Genomic DNA, 19373 nt, shown 5'->3' with positions numbered 1-19373 from the left:
GGAATGGCCAAAGTGTTGCCCGCTCGGCGTTCCGATGCGGAGAAGAAGTGACTTAGTAATTAACTTATGACCTGCATTAGTCTAGTCTAGCCCCTAATTAGGTTGGTATCCAGGTGTGAGCACAGGAGTAATTCTCACACTCGGCCTTGGACCGAAATCAGCATTAGCACTTGGAAGCCATCTCGAAAACACCATCACCGAGGGATTCGGTTTTATTTCATTTCATCAACCTTTCTTGCTAGTGTATAATAGTCATAAACATCGAATGGCTGCATCCACTTGAGAACCAGACATTGACTTTACACTTTGCTGTACAGGCTCCCACCGACCGCCGCATCTAGCCCCATGGCTTCCGTCAGACCGACGATAGTGAACAACTTCTTGGGCGTAAACTCCTTGTCTAGCCCAGTCTTACCCGTCGCCTTCATCGCGACAAAGACATCTTTGATAGCCAGATAGGCAGGCCCAATGGAGGCGAACGGGAAGATGATCATCTTGAACCCGAGCTCCTTGGCCTCAGCAGGCGTCCAGGAGGGCGTGGCGCCGTGCTCGACCATGTTGAGCAGCATAGGCGTAGGAGCCATGAGCTTACACACCTCACGCGCTTCCTCTGCTGTCGTGACGCCCTCGAGGAATCCTACATCGGCGCCTGCAGCGACGGCCGCCTTGAGCCTGCGGACGGCCTCGTCGAAGCCGTGTGTCTGGAGGGCATCCGTCCGCGCGATGATGACGATATCCGAGCCGAGTTGCTTACGCGTCTGATAAGCGGCGCCGATACGCTGTGCAAAGGTCTCGACGTCAACGACCGACTTGCCTCCCAGGTGGCCGCAACGCTTGGTCTGTATCTGGTCCTCGATGTGTAGGCCCGCGACACCAGAGCGATGGTACTGCGCCACGGTGCGTGCGACCATGTTGGGGCCTCCGTAGCCCGTGTCCGCATCGGCGATCAAGGGCACCGACGGGTTCAGATTGGCAATCATCTCGGCGTGCTCGCGCATGTCGTTGAGCGAGGCGAAGCCCAGGTCGGGCTGGCCCAGCTTGGAGGCGCATGTGCCAGCACCGGTCTGTATCTCGTCAGCATCTACTCTGCTGATGGAGGAGGTGGTGTATATCGGCTCACCATGTAGATGCAGTCGAATCCCACTTCATGCGCAATGCGAGCGCTAAAGCCGTCGTAGACGCCAGGGGCCACAACGATATCGTCCGTCTCAAGGAGGCGCCTCAACTTGGTAGCAGCAGAGATGGAGGGCGCCGAATTACCGTTGACGTTGCTGTTGCCGTTGGAGTAAGTCATGGTAGCGATGATGGTGATGAAGGATGCGGGTGTAGTGTGTAGAGTCTTGCAGAGACAAGAGTCGGGGTTGAGTTGGTGATGACAACAAGAAGCTGAGATGGCACAAATTGTTGGCTTGAACTGGATTGTGCATAGTCCGTAGCCCATATCCGCTTATATAGGCGTTTGTCTATCCCGATACCGCACTCATGGGGCAAACATGCTCCGTCGAAACGACATTGAAGTTGCAGCATCCCCGGACCGGCGCCGACCGGAGACGACTCTGTCCGATCGGCGACGCTATTTCCGGTCCCACACGCACCTCAAAGATGTTGATCCCCGCAAGCTTCCCCATCTTCGTCTTTCCAATTCCTCTTTACCTTGCGGGGTCTGGGGTCCCCGCAATCATCTGCCGGCTCGGCCAAACGACCAGGTGCGTCTAGACGGGTGACGTTCATCGAGCCATTGGGGCAACATCTATAAAACGAACCATCCCAAACTCCCAGGATACAATTCTAACACTCTTGATAGATAGGACGCTCTCTGTTCTTCTTTCTCCTCTTTGAATCTCGCCTTTCCATCTCTTTGTACCAAAACATCGACTTGTCCACCATCTTCGCCTTCAAGATGACAGCGGAGAAGCACAACAATTCTCTTCCTCAGACAGATGTCGAAGACAGCATCTCTGTCCACGCCAAGATGGACCCCGAAGACCAGGAACAGAAGGAAAGAGCTTCGGAAAGCCCCTTCGGTCATCATGAGAGCCCAGAGTGGAAGGCAGCCGAAAGGCGAGTTGTCCGCAAGCTGGACATGACACTGATGCCCATGGTTTGGATCCTCTACATGTTCAATTATCTTGACAGGAACAACATCGCGTTAGTTCCTCCTTACATCCACTCCGTCAGTCATTGGCCTCGTGTGCTAACCTAGAATTCGGGGTTGACCACTAGACAAGCTCGTCTCGATGACTTTGAATCCGACGTCGGGCTCGCTGGCAACCAGTTCAACGTTGCAGTATCCATCCTCAATGTCGGCTACATGCTCGCCCAACTACCCTCCAATATGATTCTCACAAGAGTCCGTCCGAGCATCTACCTCCCATGCTGTGTCATGGTCTGGTCCTGTATTTCTGCAGCTACCGCGGGTGTCACGAGCTTCTCTGGCCTCATCGCAGTCCGTTTCTTCCTTGGCATTGTGGAAGCCCCGTTCTTTCGTATGTTTCTCATCGTGACCTTATCTGTCAGAGTGCTGTTGATGGAGCAGATTGCTAACAAACAACGTCAACAGCTGGTGTCAGTATTTTCCGTCCATAAACTCCCCGCACAAGAGCTTTTACAACACCACCATCACCCCATGCTCTTCCTTGGTTTCTGAACACCCTATTGGTACTGGAAGCACTTCCGCTGACGAGACGCCAGGCCTTCTTCATGCTATCAGCCTGGTACACCCGCAAAGAGCTCGCTCTCCGAACCGCCGTTCTCTACTCCGGACTCGTCCTGGCGACCGCATTCTCCGGCCTAATCGCGGCGGGAATCTTTGCCGGCATGTCAGGTGTCAGAGGCCTGCACGGCTGGCAGTGGCTCTTTATCCTCGAGGGAACCGGGAGCATTGTAGCAGCCATTATCGCTTTCGCTCTGCTTCCAGACTTTCCCGAGTCCAAAACTGGAAGTGGAAAGTGGTTGTTCAGTAGTGGAGAGCTAGAGTTGGCTCAACAGCGCATTGCTCTGGACCGTGTCTCGCTTCCCGAGGCTGATCGCTCCGTGTGGCATGGCTTGGGACTCGCTGTCAGGGACATCCGCACTTGGATCTTTGTGAGTTGGCATTTCCACATTCAGTTTCATTGCGTAGATGTCATCTGTGCTAACCAACTCAACTAGGTCGTCATCCTTTGTGCCAACCATACGGCCTATGGCTTCAACAACTTCTTCCCGACGTAAGTTCTCCGTACCTTGTGCGAGGGCCAAAACTCCGAACCTCACACCTACTACAGTATCGTCAAGTCCATGAACCTCGGCTCCCGGACTGTCACTCTAGTTCTCACCGCGCCCCCGTACCTCTTCGGCGCCGCCATATCCTTCCTCGTGGCCTACTCCAGCGACCGTCACAACGAGCGAGGCTACCACATCATGGCGCCCATGGCCGTGGCTATTGCCGGCTTCATCATCTCTGCCGCAACTCTCAATATCCCGGCTCGGTATTTTGCCTCATTTCTCTACTGCGCCGGCGCTTTTGCCGCCAACGCCACGGTATACTCGTGGGCTGCGTCTTCCCTAAACCAGACACCAGAGAAGAGGGCATGCGCAACCGCTATTGTCAACCTGCTGTCTCAGCTTGGCAACATCTGGAGCCCTTACTTCTTTCCTGCTTCCGATGGACCGCGCTATGTTATGGCCATGCTGCTTATGATGGCGTTCTCTGTTCTGAGTATTATAGCGTCAATGCTCATGAAGTTTTTGTTGAAGAAAGAGAATAAGAAAATGCTAGCGGAGGCAGAGCGAACAGGGCAGCAAGTGAAACTGTACACTGAGTAAAGGCGAAGTTGTACAATCTGCACTTGATACTAGTTGAGATTGTAAATAAAATTTATTCGACTATTTATTCGACGTGCTAATTATCGTTAATTTCTCAATAATTAACAATATTTCTTGACAAAAAAATTCAAAACTTTTGGCCACATAATATTTTCTATTACGTCGAAATTTGCTGCCAAACAGTGGCCTTCTAGCCACCATATTCACGTAGGCTTCTAATTCTATGCCAACGTAAAATCTGTCGATCGCGATTATCGCCTACTGTACCAAGGATTACTTTTAATGTACTAAAATACACTCTGGCGGTCCCTACCCTACACCCCTAGAGATAATGCTATGTGTGGTAGTTTTGTCTACGAGGCATCCAGCCCCATCGCAGTGAATAACAAGGGCTCGTCAATATTAAATATTGCTATTCACTTTTACAACTATTTCAGCACTGTGCAAGAACTGTTATACAAATGTTTAATACGCTGGACTCAGTCCCCAGGGCTCCGAGGATCTTCAACCAGTATTCCTGCCCGAACCTGTTACTTTTACCGCCCAAATTCTAATGGCAGCAAAACATGTCGAGCGTTAAGTCTCACCATCTACTTATACAGTCTAATACTGATTGGCAGACTTAAGGCATTTATCTAGAATGCTTAGGCACTGAAGAGGTGGGAGTTGCCACAAGCGACCGGTTGTACGATTTACATAGATACCTTGTGTACATGTCAATTCTACCTGTCTAGGCAATCATTTAATACAGTAGCCATCATGTGTGACCGTACTGTGAACTTAGGAATTTGTACTCCGCAAGCCATTGCATCTGATCCGAGATTCTTCCAGCCGCTAATGCAACCTGCTGACTGCGGGGATTCATCATGCGCCCTCTGAGTGGACAGTTTTGGATCCATCCTCGGCGAGAGCCCCGTAAATTGAGGTGTTGCAGCACTAACCTCAGCTAGTGCGCTGTTTTGCAGGTGGATCACGGCGAGTACAGGATTAAATTGTGGGATTGCTCCTTTCCTACCCGTCTCGTTTCCAACAAACCGAATCTCTCTGTCTCAATCACCAGAATTAGGTCCACCTAGCCAAAGTTCCGTGATGTAGTGCATTACATGACGCAATCGGAGGGGTCAAGCGTGAATGGCTTGTCTGGTACTTAACTCCGCGGCAAACGGACTTACGCTAACGTGTCCGTAAACTGCGACCGACGAGTGCGTCATGAGATGATCTTGTCTAGGTATAAACTGCCGACATCCTCCTTCTTGAGGTGTTTCAAGCACAATCAATCACGCAAATATTCATCTTCCCATCACCTATTGAACAAAATGACCAAAACACTTCCTTTCGGAGACATCCAAGTCCCATCGCCCGGCTTTGGCGCCATGGGTCTCAGCTTTGGCTTGGGGAGCGATCTGAGCCTTGAAGAGGCAGAACCCGTTCTCCTGAAGGCAATTGAGCTGGGGTGCACATTTTGGGATACGGCGGTAAGCCTCCGAGATGGTATTAGTATCCTTGGTAGTCTGACTCCCGTGAATCAGGTTGTTTACCAAGCCGGCGTGAATGAGAAGCTCCTTGGAGACTTCATCAGGAAGCATGGTGTTCGCGACAAGGTTTTCAGTAAGTTTGGTACAACGAACCCTGTGGAATTATACTAAAAAAGACTTCTCTTTGTTAGTTGCTTCGAAGTGTGGCATCGCTGCGTTCGGAGACGGATCTGTGACCAACTCTGCTGAGCACATTAAAGAGTACATTGAAGGTACTATCGAAAGGCTTGGATTCACACCTGATCTATACTATCTTCATCGAATTGACCCGAGTGTGTATCCCACTTGGCGGAATCTTATTCGTCTGCTAACCAACTACTGATAGATACTCCCTTGGAGGAGTCAATTTCTACACTAGACGAGATTAGGAAGCAAGGCAAGACCAAGTACATTGGTCTTTCCGAGTGCTCTGCGAAGACATTGCGCAAGGCAAATTCAAGTGAGTTTTCTCTATTTCGCACTAATGGCGGTTACTAATTAAGCATAAGTCGCCAAGATCGATGCCGTTCAGGCAGAGTATTCAGCTTTTGAGACCTTGCACGAAAGCGATGGCTTGATCGACACCGCAAAGGAACTGAATGTGGCATACGTGGCTTACAGCCCCCTAGGCCATGGGTGGCTTGTGGATGATTTCCCTTACAAAACCCCGGATGACTTTGCACCGAACGACTTCCGTCGAAAGAGTACGTTACACGCTTGATAAATAGCAGGGCATCTTGACACGTATATACTAACTCACTCGCAGTCCCCAAATTCCAAGGCGAGAATTTCTACAAGAACCGAAACATTGTAGATGAGATAAAGAAGCTTGCTGAGAAAAAGGGCTGTACCTTGTCTCAGATCGCTCTGGCTTGGGTCGCTGCGCAGGGCATGATTGCTATTCCAGGCACGACCAAGGCTCGCCGGTTGGAGAACAACTGGGCTTCGAGGGATATTGATTTGACCGAAGAAGAGAAGAAAAGCCTGAGACAGATTATTGACTCTTCGAAGCCCCATGGTAACAGATATGAACCTGACCAGCAGGCTCGGGTTGGGCATTAGTCATAAACATGTCTCCGTCTTTTTCTTTCTCTAAGGAAAAAAGGCATGTCTAGGGAAGTAAGTAAATGAAAGAAAAACCATATAAAATTGCCTATTAAGCTATTGAGGACCGGTTATCCATTTTGTCTCGTCTTTACAACATGAATACTCAGCAAGACAAACCCATTATGATATACCCAGTATAAATAACAAAGAGCATCAGTTATTACTTACCATCGCCCACCGCCTCCCAGATCTGCTGTCAAGCTGTCGAGCAATAATTCTATCGGCTTCTCGGAATAAACTGCCTACTTTCCTGCTGGGAGAAGAAGTCATCGAAATTGTGGCACGACTCTGGGAAGATTTCTCGAGAGACCTTGCCGGCCGTGAGTAATGCTGAATGTTGTCATTTGAGGGAGGTAATATGAGTCTTCATTTCCGGTTATAGTGTTTGATGGTGTGCTTCGACAACGGCACTATGGATGGCTCGAATATCGGTTCAGCATCGTCGTAAATCGGATTCAGACGGGCCAGAATCGATTTGAAATTCGATATTCCCTTGAATTATCCAGTGTGAATCGCGCGAACAAATGTTGCGGCAATGTCGGCGCTGTTACATTGTCATTATTGTGACGTCGACTCGACAACGATGGGGTGGGCTGACGACATAGATGGTTTGCTTGAGTTCAACCCTTGCAGAAGCTGAAATTGACATATTACACTTGGGGTTTGCTTATTATTCTAGTCATTTAGCCTTGAAGATATTCTCCGCCACCGGTTTTACTCCCGCTATCCTTGTGAGCTCAAGTCTTGGCTTCACCTCGACATTGTGCATATCCCGCAACCTAGCCGATGATACTCTAACGTTTTGAGCGACGATCCACTGGAGCTTCATTAACTACGCCTTCGTTCTCTGTTCACCTTTCTTTGGTCTGAGATGCTCTCCAAAAAAAAAAAAAAAAAAAAAAAAAAGAAGACGCAGCAACTACTTAGCCATTACCGCCTAAAATTATTCTAGAATCCTGCCTTCTTCCCGGTAGCAGACCCGCAAATATGGCCCCGAGGCATGTTTTGTAACTGTCCTCCGCCCTTTGTCACCAAATCATCAATCCGATGACCAGTAGGTTGGGACTAACCCAAATAATCTGAATGCTTCAATATGGTGGATCTTATCACCCCCTAGTTTCAGTGTCATATGAAGCGTCGCATGATTGACTGTTCATGAAATATCGCACCAGCCCGATGTGTCGATGCGCATCACCTGTTTCGTTGCTGTTGCAGTAAGATCAGGTCGAGAGCTGGATAAGTCTTATACAATTTACCTAAATGACTACCCTTCCCCCCCAGGTGTGTAAAATCGTTTGCTATATTGGATAAGCTTAGGAGAGACCAGCATCCCAGCATCGATCACGACGGACCCGGTGTGAAGCCTGGGGTCAGCTCAACTACATCTAGAAAGATTTGCAACAGCACATAGTCTGCGATCCAAGTTGTCTCATTCCCATTGAGCTTTAAATCGTGTAGACAGAATTCGCCGGACGAATTTGCGAGGCTGAGCAAGAAGGTGGCACACGGTATTAGGACATTGACAAATGCCCCTAGTTACGTAAAAACGTTCAATAAACCCTGTCTGAGTTGATTTTGATACCCATACATTGAAGGTATCATCCGTAACGTCGCAGGCATCACTAGAAGAGTTAGTATCCCAGGGCACGCCGAAGAATAAAACGTCCAGTACCCTTGCAGAGCTGGGGTTACCCCGGATTGTTGCAGCTGAACTCGACGCATCCTGGAAAATTCGAACAATAGAAGACAAGACTCGAGTGTAGGAGAATTTCTTGGCCTGTCTTGAACTGAAGCGCTAACAGGATTGCCCCTGGGGTCCGAGCTATCCCAGCTGGGTCCGCCGGGGTTTCAGTGTTGCCTCAACCCGAAACCTCAGGGCTGCGTTCCAGGGTTTCATTTTATTCCATTCTAAGTGGATCTGACAAGTGACACGCATCAGCTTTGGAACGCACTGATTTGAAGCGAGGCGTTGATGTTGCCAAGGCTTGCTCACACAACGCTAGTTTCGGGCGCTGTTACCTGACCTGTACCAGAAATGACAACAAAGTGCTTCTGTTCAAGGTTGACAGCTAGAACTGGTAGCAAAGTTTTCGCATATTGGAGACTTGAATATAAAGTCTGTCAGCCGCTCTGCGCCAAAGAATTTGAATCACGCCATCATCGCAGGTCGATTAACAACAATTTCTCTTCACAAGACTGTTCCACATTTTTCTTTAAGCTTAAACAAACTTAACAATTCCGCCATCATGCATCCTTCCACCATCCTTTTTTCCATTGCCGCCTTTGCCGTAGGCCACGCTTTTGCAGGTAAGATATACACTACCTGCCCACTGTTATGGGTTTTGCTGTCTCATTACTGACAAAATTAACAGCCTCAATCCCCCGTGACGATAGCGGGTTCGGCGACTTCGCTAGCGGCAGAGGAAGCGCACTATTCGGCAATTCAGGAGCGCCATGCACAGTCGGTAACGACGAGGGCGAATGCGATCAATTTGGGCGATGTGCGCAATTCATCCCGCCTAATGAGTCGTCAATTTTGAACCAGGGGAGGACAGTCGCTGAATGTACAGCGGGTGGGCAGACGGGCACCTTGAAGTTTTGATAATGTCTAGATTAAAAGAACCTAGAATACTGAATAAATTCCTGGAACGTTGACATTCAAGTTAAATACTCTCATACTCAGAGGCGAAGCTCGAACACACCAAAATCTATTTCTCTTTCCAGAGATCAGTTCTTGCTAGGTTTAGAAACAACGCCGGTCGAGGTTTAGCTGAGGTGTCATATCCTTCGGAGGCTGATTGATTCAAGTATCATTCACGGTGGCTGAGCAGAGACCTACATCATTAATCTGATAGGGCATAAATTACCTAGCCCACGGGGTCCCATGGGTGCCCATGGCGAAATATGGGTAGCCCGTGGGTGCCCAAAGGAGAAAATTTCTATAGGGTAGGTGGGTTTTTTTTCCTAAAATAAATAGAAAAGAATTATAAACTATAGAAAATGAAATAAAATTCAATAAAAGTATTTTTCAATTAACATCTTCTATATATCTTATTGCATATTTTTATTTCATTATATATATATAGTGTTTCGTCTGCTGGGTAGTAATAGACTGCAAATTGCTACCTGCGGGGAGCAATTTAGGGCCCATCGCTACCCATGGTTTAACATAGATTATCCACGGGCGGATACTTACCCATGGATATTTGCGGCCCTGCTATGTAATTGATCAGATGCAAGAATGGGCACCTGGTAGCAGACGCTACCAGCTAAACCAGCGGTGAATCCAGCCTCAGCCAATTTGCAAAGCTATTCACGCCTTATATTTTAGGTTCAAATTGGACGTCGCTTAATCATCGTCATTAGTCCACCAATATCATGACAGACTAGTTGTTGGCTAGGCAAAGAATAAGCAATTATACTTTTATTCGGAGCATTACCCCTCCTACAGTCGACCCTGATAAATATCTCTCATAGCTGTCCCAATAATCAGACAAGCCCGGAGTATACAAGATGGCAGAAGCCAGCAACCGTCCCGAGCCGGCAGTTCTCAAACGGAAGGGCTTTCAAGTCTGCCACGGGACATTCAGCGTGTCAGGCGTCGACCGCGTTGAGGGCTCGCGCCTGAAACAGCTGTTCTACCCCGAGACGCTTCGACTAAAGCGAGACCAAAAAGCAGCACGAGAATCTGCGAAAGAACTGTTTAAGAAGGATTTTTTTGTTGCGCAATTAAAGCACTATGGAATCGAGTTTGCTTCAACTGCCAAGGTGTCACAACTTCGTGACCTGCTCGAGGTTGCCGTTCGCGAAGACAGGGTGAGTCCTAGCCATGATATCCCTTCAGCTTGGCTGCTGCACACATGCCTTGGAATTGTTTCTCAAGCGCTACCTCTCAGTGTGAGCGTGTCCCGGCGGCGGTGCTTCTCCTGGAAAAGTCGATGCGACGCGACTACGAGCCTCTACAGCAGGCATGGGAACGCGACGTCCGGGCCTACGACGCGAAGAAAAAATACCAAGACGACGACAAATTCGCCAAATGCACAACACCAGGCCAAAGAGCAAGCTTGGACCTGAATCGCTTCATAGAATATTACTTCCTGACTGACGGGCAGCCTGACCAGGCGAAGACGACAAAGCCACTGGCGGTACACGGGTTTGGTGACAGAGCGAGTCTTCACAGAATCGCGGAGCGAGTTGACGGACTCCATACCGTGAGCGGAGGGACTGGGATGGATAGAACTCTGTGCATCGGATGGCATCTCGGTGCTGTTCGGAGTTTGGCGGAGGGCATCAGTGCCGAGGCAGCCAAGATCCGGAAGCAACAACAGGACTCCAAGTGGGAGAACGCCATGGAGGCTCACCGGCAATACGTTAAGCAAAGCCAGGGTGAAACTCCCCAGGGTCAAAAAGGAACCTCTGCTAATCCTGTGCCAGCTCCATCGTTCGACCTCCAGCGATGTCGAGGTTCATACATTGTACAATGCCTACCAGTATCGAACGGTTGGTCGGAGACTCGTGACATCACGTTTACTCTTGATGTCTGCCGCGGCACAAAGGGAACTCTTATCGCAGATTTCCAATTTGGAATCATCGAGGGAACAATGCTGTTGGGCCTCTCTGATGAGGTGTTGGATAACATTGCCGAGCCTGAGTCGCACTCCGATGACTGTGGATCTCCCGACGATGATGACGATGAAGAAGAGCCTGACCAAGATCAAAAAGGCAAAGGGAAGAAGCGCCTGGCGAAGGCCGTGAGTAACGAGAAAGCCCGTGGCGCCGGTCATGACGCCAAGAGAGGCAAGATGATGCCTTCACTCTCTCGCCGGGTGTATTACAGACTCCGGGGTCGAGAGACTGGCGAGGGCCAAATCCTTCCCGATATCGAGTCTGGCCATCTCGATTTTATGAGCGACCGTTGCGCAAGATTCGAAGGCCTAGCTGACTACTTTCCATACGTTGGCAGGAATGTTGAGTTCCGAGGATTCAAAGTTTCAGATAAACCACGGAAGAAGGCAGCCGATTGGGATGCCTTTTCCTACCAGGCATATGAATATGCGAGAAAAGCGAGGTGGTTTTGAGGATGGCCGGTATTCTGTGGCTTTCTCTCCTCGTCTACGAAGATTGAAGGCTCACTGGTTGGGGTTCTCAGTATTGTGGTCGATGTTTGAGCGGGTTCTAATCCAAATATATTTTATGTCTTCATTTTATTCTAATTCTAGGTTTAATTTTCTATACTTGCTTAATCTTATTCCTAAGCAAAGATTGTACCTTCCATAATTTCCGAATCAAACTCTTCAGCCAGCGGTCTCGTCTCGGGCGAATGCATTATCCAGGGGAGGGGGGCGCAGACGTCCGGCATGGGTCTCTAGCAGTACCCCCATTGACTGTTCAACAACATGGTGTCAGCGGAATATAAATGGGATCTGGGGTCTTGCGGCTTCCAACGCCTTGAAGTCGGGAGTTCGCTTTTGGCACCACTGCAAAGTCTTTACTCCTGACTCAAGTTCATTCTGCCCTAGATGACTGGAGCAACATGAACGATGGCCTCTGGAGATTCCTCCGTAATAGTTGGATTAATATTAACAGTCTAATAGCATATAATAAGAGGATGATATCCAAGAGTCACTATCTGAGGATGGGATAAGAACTACGTCTAACATTAGGCTGTGATACAACATTGTAGTCAGCATATCCTGCCCCTTGTTGTCCAGCATACACTACCCCTTGTTGTCCCGCATATCCTGCCACTTGTTGCCCAGCACCGTATTGGACAAATTGATACGGATAGGTCACGTATGTTGGAGAACCCCCTGTTACCGGATATCCTCCTTGAGTGGATAACCTATGATGGCTATGCGTCTCCCATTGTCCGGGTTGCGCATAAAAATTCTGCATCCCCTGAGATGGATCCATTCCATAAGTTGATTGTTGGCTAGGGAAGGAATGCCGACTATTCGTTGAGGGCAGAATGTTGGCAGAGTTGTTTCCATGTGAAGAATACATCTCATAAGTCGAGAGTCTTCCTCGAGTTGGGTGCATCTTTCCGTAGTGATGAGCGTTGCCAGAGGGTGTCTGGTGTCCTTGGAATGAATGGTATCCACGGCTTGAACGCCGTGGAGCCACTGGTTCCACTCTCTCTCTTCCATGTCTTCCGTGGCTCCCATGGGTTCCATCCCGTTCGAACAATTGCTCTGTTCCTTGTGAGGGCCCGAGAGCAGCTTCTTTGGCTTTTGCCTTCATGGCGGCTTGGTACTCCTCCTGCTCTTGTTGCTCGCGAAGGTTCCGGAAATTTCCAAAGCAGACTAGAGCCATACAGAATGCCAGAATGCTATTTTGAACAGTTCGTTAGCTTCATGTTGGCCGAGGCGATGGGTTCGCCATCCGTTCGTGTGTAATACCTGAGGGTAATTGCGAGTCCCACTATAACCCAGCCAAGGACGCAACGAGTGCCAACACAATATTTAGTGTTGGACTGGATTGTCAAATACACAACAGAGCCCCAGAAGACAATCTCCAAGGCGTTCAGAATTGTATAAGCTTTGAGACTCTGGAATCTTTTCAATGACCGGACATGTTCCGTCAAAATCTCATAGAGCAAGATTACTAGAGATTTTGCACTCTAAAGTCGTAACATGAGCTTGCTGAAATTTCTGCATTGGGTGGACGTTGAGGAAATTACCATTCCTAGACTCATTGTACCCCCCGGGCTTCCCGGCGCACCCGCTGGTCGATTAAGCATCCTGACGACCGATATAACGAGAACCGTCAGAACTAAGAGTAATTGAATCGCTTGGATTGCGATTTTATACCGAGTTCGGAGAATTTCGGCCATGATTCTGGTTGAGCTGGGAGATAGAGAGGCTTGTCGGATTTGGGAGGCATCAAGGGAAGAACGAGTGTATTGTGCCTGTGCTAGATGGTTTCCAGAAGCCTTTTGTTAGATATCAGATGTGAAAATGTTGATGATATGTTTTAAGTTGAGTTAAAAACGAAGGTTCGTAATGTTATTTCATGCTTATTCTTGCATTCGCTCTCGCGTTCGGTTATCTTGAAAGCGAAACCGAGAGCAAGTGGATCAAGCTATGACGGGGCAGTGCTACGCACACTTGACGGTGATAAGCTCCTATTTTAGGAACTGATTTTTGATAGAATGTGACTGCTTAGGACGTATGCACTCTTTACTGGTCGGAAAGTGTTGTTTTGCAGAAGTTATACGAGATATCTGTTCAAGGTATCTGATGATGCATGTTGCGTTAAGGCATACTGTCTACACGGCCCTCCCCTCGGCGGTTGAGAGCACGCCAAGCCCGGTGTTATCTGACGTGTAGGGATGACAGGTACCGTCACTTTGGTTAAATCCATAGATAGCGTTGCTGTTGACATCATCCAACTCTCTGTCGGGGAAATCCATCCCGGCTAACGGTCGATCCCTCACGGTCGTGCACTAGGCGATGTGGAGCAGCCATGGCATCAAAGTGCTTGATGTTGACATAGTGGGCCAGCCGGTGCTTCCGTACCGGGGTCCTTCACGTTATCTTGACATGTTGGGCTGTGTTGACCCTCACTCATCCCATTCCGGGTTTTGGTGAGCAGATTGCTTCACAGGCGTCACTGTTAACACTGAACTTGCCTTTGACTGAGCGGAGTATTTTGATTACCGCCAGGTCTTGGCGCACTGAAGTATGAGTGGGCAGGGTTCCCGATTGCTGTGTCTGAGTTGAGTTATCTCTTGATGGCTCCCAAGGTAAGGATTGGGTGGCCACCGGCGACTCTTGCTCAGCCACGTCCGGAGCTAAGGGAAATACGGCGACGGTGGAGGAGACTGCATACGCAGGAAAAGCTCGTATCCGGCTTAGCTGGAGGGGGATTTCCCTTCTCCAGAAAACAAGCTGCAGTTTCGGTCCTGCACCGGCGCCAAGGCCTCGGGCTTCAAGGGGTAATTCCCACCATTGACCAATCCCAGAAGGTTGTGGCCCTGTCGATTGACAGCAACGATATCAGCTTAGACAACACGCGTGTTGAAGCCGGGCGTTCCGGTCCCCGCCACCACCGAGATATTCCCAGGCCATCGTTTCTGCGGGGATTACCACGACGTCCGGTTCTTTAGAATGAACGGGAATGATCCACCCTCTTCGACGCTCCGATGACTTGGCCGACTACGAGGATGAACATGGCCCGTTTTGCACCCTCGGAGTCATTTAGTGACGTTAGGTTCAGGTCGAATGTGTGCAACATCTTCCAAATAGTTATGCTCGTATCAGGTCTCCTCGACAGGTTGCCGAGTGTTGCCCGAAGGTGCAAAATCATAGGCTGAGAGTCGAACCGCTGAGACCCATCCTTGACCCATCTCCGTACCCCTCGACAAAGTCGGGGACATTCGACCAGAAGAAGAAGTGTTGAATCGAGGTCATAGTCTTTATGCGCGAGATTTTCGACGAGGAAATCGAGGGCAAGGAGCGACAAGAATAGAAACCGTGGCACAGCATTCCAACCGGTCGTGTCCGTCAGCGACTTGTTGAATGCTCGCAGGCCTCGGTGCTCTAGCTCATGGGCAGGTTGCTTATACCAATCTGACGATTCCGGATGCAAAGTGTCCAAACGTATCATGGAAAGAGGGAGGTGTTCGTTCATTAGGTAGGCGTCGATAACGCAGAACTGATGTATGCCTCAGCGGGCATCATTTACTCAGTGACCACGGAGCGAGAGGTGCTGGAGCGTGAAAAGTTGATTTGATTCTGATTTAGGCGTAGGTGAGCTATCGAACTCCGGCGGGGTGCGATTCTCCTGCAACCATGACGAGGTAATGCATTCTCGGTCATGACGTGATAGTCTTGGCTTTGTGCTCTTTGGTGTCAAGTAAACGCAGGTACAATCGGAAATCTCCCACTTGCCACAGGATGGTTGTCTCCCGTCGCATGTCATATGCCTCGTAGCGCGACTTGTGGCGATGCCGGAGTTGCTGAACTTGACCCAACATGCAGAAATTCAGGGGGAAAATGTCTGATAGATAACACGTCACGCAGGAATGTCATAAACGCAACCTATACGACTATCAGAGGATAGTGAAGAAAAATGGATGACGGGTTTGGTTATGGGTCTCCATACGATGTTCTATGTGCGCTCATCAATCTCCCGGTGAGGCTGATCATTTCTTTTTGTGGCCCATCACGCGTATTCTCCACTTTGTTTTGCTGGCCACACAGCAAACAGAAAACTGTTGGTGGACCCGAGGTCGGACCCTTGTTTCGACTTGTCCCGTTTTACGCCTGAGATACTAGGCATACGGGACAGAGGTGATCGCCCCTGCGACACACCGTCCATCACATAGCTAGCCTAGTCATCATTATCCTACCTACAGTTCATCAGGTCCTAGCATCGTCCCCGTATTTCCACTAAAAACACATCATTCAACGAGGACGGCTGTGGCTTGGTACATGCCTATGGAGATTCCCAACTTTCATGTGAGCTCTATTAACTGATTAGCGACTCGCCACTTGTTGCGATGAGTTTTCTAAAATCAGAACTCTTGATTCCACATCATCTACTGTTTACTAATATAAAAGTGAGAAATAGGTTAGACAAAACTCACCCGGGCACAGGTGCGATACGGAAATGGGAGGTCTGCGCTGTTGGGCTAAATAAACTACGACGCTGCAGCACGTAACGTTCAGCGTTGCATTTTAGTACACGGGGGATGGTGTCGATAGACCTCTGATTATGGCTTTTATGTGACGATTCTATATCGCTCTTGTATTCTCGCCTACACCTCCAACCAATATTCAGACTCAACCTCTCAATTACCCATGATTAAATGATGGTCCCTGTATCCTGTTCACCTATTGACCGTATCCTGACGAATAATCCCATTAGTGGACCCAAAACCGATGCCAGTCCCTATCGCGAGTTGCAAAATGCCGCCACATGTGGACGTAAACCCATCCAAAAGAACGCCATTATTTCTTGGAGGCGTCGAATCCCGTCTGCCATACTGTGCAGTACCTGTCCATGTCCTTCGGCGCGGTAGGCAGGCCAATTACCACCTTCTCAAAGTTGGCCTGGTGCTGAAGATAATTGTCGAGGTTGGATGTCCGTGGAAGTTGGTCGAGATGTTCGTTGGTAGGGGTGCGAGCCGCCGATGCGGACGAGGTTTGAGTGTTCACTTCACTAGACAGTCAATGTTAGAAGCCGCCATTAAATCCTGGACTAGTAGAGGACTGTTCAGCGCACTTTGAAGAAGGCATGTCGGAGCCAAAGCAGTAGAAGAACTGATGCGAAAGAAAGGTGATTGTCTATTAAGAATTGACCGTGAGGAAACAGTAGCTGTCCAAACGAACTTCTAACTTTCGCCTTTATATCACTCCAAGTAGAGGCAATCTAGCCACCTGCGGCGGTGCCTGAAGCTGTAGGCGAGAAATCCCACCTGCATCTCCCCGTGGTTCCTTAAGCAGGCGTTCTTCCCCTTACGTCCTGATGTAGGAACAGATGAAGCCATGTCAGGCGTAAGCATTCGCAGGATTTCGTAAAATGTGAGAGGTGTTATCCAAACCGTTTTCAGCGCATTCGGCTAGCCCTACGTGGCTTGAGGCCAAGAATGCAGAGCAAACAAAGGGCTTCGCAAGGGACATGCCCTGAGATATCTCCAAGACTGCAGAAGAGTCAGGGAATATTGTCCACTGATAGACCAGAGACCCTGGTCCCTGGTCCTGAATGCGAACTGTTCCTGGCCGCCTCATTTGACGTCATACAAACACCCCCACCTCCCGCCAGAGCAATAGTTCTATTTTTAACTTGGACTTTTTTGTTGGGGATGATCCATGATGGGGCGATGGACTTGAGCCTCATTATACCGGGTCTCCAGCACTCCCCGCATTCTAGTACCGGTATCAGGATCGAGCCGTCTCGATGAGTCGTCTTCATCAAAACGTTTGGCGTGGTCGAGAGGCTTTCTTTTGCATTCGACAACCATAAAACCATGCATTCAGGGATTAAATGACAAGTGTTTGTAACATATTATATGAACTTATTATAAATTTATCGCCTCAGGTCTTATTACGATATATGACTCACCAGAGACCTCCAGAGTCTTGTCGCACCCTCTTGGCTGTATGGAGATTCCTTCCATCTACCCAGTCGCCTCCCGTTTCCAACCCCGCATATCGCCTCGCTGACGGAAATTCCATCCCAAAGAGCCGCCTCTTGCAAGCGTTTGTTTGGTGCGTTGCGAGGTTGTCCTTCCGACTGAACTCTTTATTACAGCCAGGACAGGAAATCTTGTCGGACTCATGCTGGTTCTTGATGTGTTTATTAAGGTTAGCCCTCCTTCCAAGCCGTTTCCCCTTGGGACGATAACTGCAATACGGGCAGCGAAGACCATCCATTTCCACCAGCGGGGAGCAGAAGTCTGGAGTTTTTCCAGCTACCATAATACTCGGTACAGCGCCGTGTGATATGGACTGTCGACCATGACCAGGCTTGGATGAAGAGTCAGGATCCCCTGGTCCAACCATGTCGTGAGAGCCATTAGAGAACCCAGAGTCGCCTGAACCTTGTCGATATTGACTAGTTGTGGGTTCCCAACTCAAAGGAGAGGCCACTGGTTTGAAGCCAGAGTTCTGGTTAAGCATCGCAAAGCTGGCGTGGTCACTGGTGGGGATGTCATCGGTGGCATACATTCCATATTGGGCACTTTCTGAAGACAGCGGTACGCCCGGTTGGCGAAGGGGTTGTTGCATAAACGTCCAATATGATTGGCGACTTTGTTCTGATCGATATTGTGAGACGGGCCGATGGGTGCTTGCTGAAGGGAACGAGAAGTGAGCAGTCGACATCTCGTGGGGAACCTGTTGAGAGGAAGCTGCACTGGCTTCTTGGAGTACATCCCAGCTGGGAATTCTTGCATCCATGGACAAGTCTTCTGTCGGCGATTCCGTCATGGCTCCCATGTCGGCAAACATTGGAGCAGTGACGCCGTCCGTTGAGAGTCCCGAGAGCTCCGAGAACCCTGAGTCTGACCGCTTGCTGCTCGGGCCGGCTTCGCGACGGTTCTCTGAAGCCGGAAGCTCTTGGGCTCTGATGACACCGGTTCCAGGGACCTCAAATAAAGCTGACGAAACAGCATCCATCTCGTGGCACGGATCGACGGGCGAACCTGCTGGCCGACCTGATGGCTCTGGAGAACCGACAACAGGCAGCTTCCGAGGTGCACTGGAAGGTCTAGGCGTTGGAACCATGACCGAAAAGACGCTTTGTCGACGAACTGTCGTCGAAGTTGGACTCACGGGGTCAAGCCCCCGCGAGGAGCATCTTGAGGCTGGACGACTTCGCGTGAAAAAGCCCGTGATGTTGGTGAGCTTGCGCATGGTCTTGGCCTTCATCGGCGAACCCTTGTCATGGCAGGGCGTAGTTTTGTCTTCGGCGCTGCAGAAACCGTCGTTCTGGCTCTGGTCTGTGAAACAGTCGTCTTTGTCGCAGCAATTGCAATACACCATGTCGCTAGAGAAGTGATGGCAGTGTAGAACATGGCGCATCAAAGTTCGGGCGTCAGAAGAGGTGTTTTTGCAATGTCCGAATGGACACGCCCAGTTGTTCCGGCTATGATGAAGTTTGCCGTCAAAGACGAATAGGTTCAGCGCCATAGCTGCGATGACCTTTGCCTTTTCGGAATTTTCGATCAAGGGACAGATCTTGTCGATACTGCGGCGGTGGTGGTGAGACACTGGTTCGAATCTGACGCCGATGAACACTTACGAGCAACACTTTTGGAGGATGGTCGTCTCAACACTAAGCTGAGGCGTTTGCACGCGACAGGATTGTACTGAGGGGCTCGTCTCGTCTGACGGATACCAAAGCGATTCCTCGAGGAACTCAGTTCCGTGGTGAATCGTAGGCGAAACTGCCATAGTTGATCACAGTTGTTCGGTCGAGACTATAGATAACGACAGAAGCAGT

At 49.5% G+C, this 19373-nt stretch overlaps 8 protein-coding genes across 8 annotated transcripts; 4 read left to right on the top strand and 4 right to left on the bottom strand.

Annotated features, from left to right (window-relative positions):
- Positions 1 to 299: 299 nt before the first annotated feature.
- BGZ61DRAFT_534541 (Pyruvate/Phosphoenolpyruvate kinase-like domain-containing protein) lies at positions 300 to 1294 on the bottom strand (the record flags this gene model as incomplete). Its single annotated transcript, XM_046254160.1, has 2 exons — positions 300 to 1064; positions 1121 to 1294. The coding sequence occupies 2 exons, from the start codon at positions 1292 to 1294 to the stop codon at positions 300 to 302; spliced, it is 939 nt and encodes a 312-aa protein (XP_046101771.1).
- A 678-nt stretch (positions 1295 to 1972) lies between these two features.
- Positions 1973 to 3804, top strand: BGZ61DRAFT_495579 (major facilitator superfamily domain-containing protein; the record flags this gene model as incomplete). The annotated part of the gene is made up of 5 exons (XM_046250907.1): positions 1973 to 2148; positions 2224 to 2500; positions 2692 to 3084; positions 3151 to 3206; positions 3264 to 3804. The coding sequence occupies 5 exons, from the start codon at positions 1973 to 1975 to the stop codon at positions 3802 to 3804; spliced, it is 1443 nt and encodes a 480-aa protein (XP_046101770.1).
- Positions 3805 to 5120: 1316 nt separating this feature from the next.
- On the top strand, positions 5121 to 6380 carry BGZ61DRAFT_495578 (NADP-dependent oxidoreductase domain-containing protein; the record flags this gene model as incomplete). Its single annotated transcript, XM_046250906.1, has 6 exons — positions 5121 to 5279; positions 5334 to 5412; positions 5471 to 5611; positions 5665 to 5778; positions 5828 to 6022; positions 6085 to 6380. The coding sequence occupies 6 exons, from the start codon at positions 5121 to 5123 to the stop codon at positions 6378 to 6380; spliced, it is 984 nt and encodes a 327-aa protein (XP_046101769.1).
- Positions 6381 to 8671: 2291 nt separating this feature from the next.
- On the top strand, positions 8672 to 9027 carry BGZ61DRAFT_356706 (uncharacterized protein; the record flags this gene model as incomplete). The annotated part of the gene is made up of 2 exons (XM_046240811.1): positions 8672 to 8732; positions 8798 to 9027. The coding sequence occupies 2 exons, from the start codon at positions 8672 to 8674 to the stop codon at positions 9025 to 9027; spliced, it is 291 nt and encodes a 96-aa protein (XP_046101768.1).
- An 821-nt stretch (positions 9028 to 9848) lies between these two features.
- BGZ61DRAFT_455347 (uncharacterized protein) lies at positions 9849 to 11721 on the top strand. Its single transcript, XM_046246368.1, has 3 exons — positions 9849 to 10241; positions 10322 to 10811; positions 10860 to 11721. The coding sequence occupies exons 1-3, from the start codon at positions 9939 to 9941 to the stop codon at positions 11501 to 11503; spliced, it is 1437 nt and encodes a 478-aa protein (XP_046101767.1). The 5' UTR covers positions 9849 to 9938; the 3' UTR covers positions 11504 to 11721.
- Positions 11722 to 12341: 620 nt separating this feature from the next.
- Positions 12342 to 13369, bottom strand: BGZ61DRAFT_58721 (uncharacterized protein; the record flags this gene model as incomplete). The annotated part of the gene is made up of 3 exons (XM_046256474.1): positions 13105 to 13369; positions 12824 to 13044; positions 12342 to 12753 (listed from the first exon to the last, which is right to left on the bottom strand). Coding segments are annotated over exons 1-3 (786 nt in total), but the record flags the coding sequence as incomplete, so codon positions are not given.
- Positions 13370 to 13658: 289 nt separating this feature from the next.
- Positions 13659 to 15092, bottom strand: BGZ61DRAFT_519535 (uncharacterized protein). Its single transcript, XM_046252406.1, has 3 exons — positions 14612 to 15092; positions 14102 to 14400; positions 13659 to 13869 (listed from the first exon to the last, which is right to left on the bottom strand). Exons 1-3 carry the CDS (start codon positions 15054 to 15056, stop codon positions 13693 to 13695), a joined length of 921 nt encoding a protein of 306 aa, XP_046101765.1. The 5' UTR covers positions 15057 to 15092; the 3' UTR covers positions 13659 to 13692.
- Positions 15093 to 16378: 1286 nt separating this feature from the next.
- BGZ61DRAFT_534537 (uncharacterized protein) lies at positions 16379 to 19324 on the bottom strand (the record flags this gene model as incomplete). Its single annotated transcript, XM_046254159.1, has 3 exons — positions 16379 to 16589; positions 17784 to 19118; positions 19173 to 19324. The coding sequence occupies 3 exons, from the start codon at positions 19322 to 19324 to the stop codon at positions 16379 to 16381; spliced, it is 1698 nt and encodes a 565-aa protein (XP_046101764.1).
- Positions 19325 to 19373: the final 49 nt, after the last annotated feature.

This window comes from Ilyonectria robusta (assembly GCF_021365365.1).
Source record: "Ilyonectria robusta strain PMI_751 chromosome Unknown BGZ61scaffold_15, whole genome shotgun sequence".
NCBI lineage: Eukaryota > Fungi > Ascomycota > Sordariomycetes > Hypocreales > Nectriaceae > Ilyonectria > Ilyonectria robusta.
Note: the sequence above shows the minus strand (reverse complement) of the source record. Positions and strands in the feature narration are given on the sequence as shown.

Coding starts and splice junctions, on each gene's coding strand:
- BGZ61DRAFT_455347 (XM_046246368.1), top strand. CDS start 9,939: ATGGCAGAAGCCAGCAACCGTCCCGAGCCGGCAGTTCTCAAACGGAAG. Junction 10,242..10,321: donor TTGCCGTTCGCGAAGACAGG/GTGAGTCCTAGC, acceptor GCTACCTCTCAG/TGTGAGCGTGTCCCGGCGGC. Junction 10,812..10,859: donor ATACGTTAAGCAAAGCCAGG/GTGAAACTCCCC, acceptor ATCCTGTGCCAG/CTCCATCGTTCGACCTCCAG.
- BGZ61DRAFT_519535 (XM_046252406.1), bottom strand. CDS start 15,056: ATGAACGAACACCTCCCTCTTTCCATGATACGTTTGGACACTTTGCAT. Junction 14,401..14,611: donor GTCACTAAATGACTCCGAGG/GTGCAAAACGGG, acceptor GTCAATCGACAG/GGCCACAACCTTCTGGGATT. Junction 13,870..14,101: donor CCCTGCCCACTCATACTTCA/GTGCGCCAAGAC, acceptor CACATCGCCTAG/TGCACGACCGTGAGGGATCG.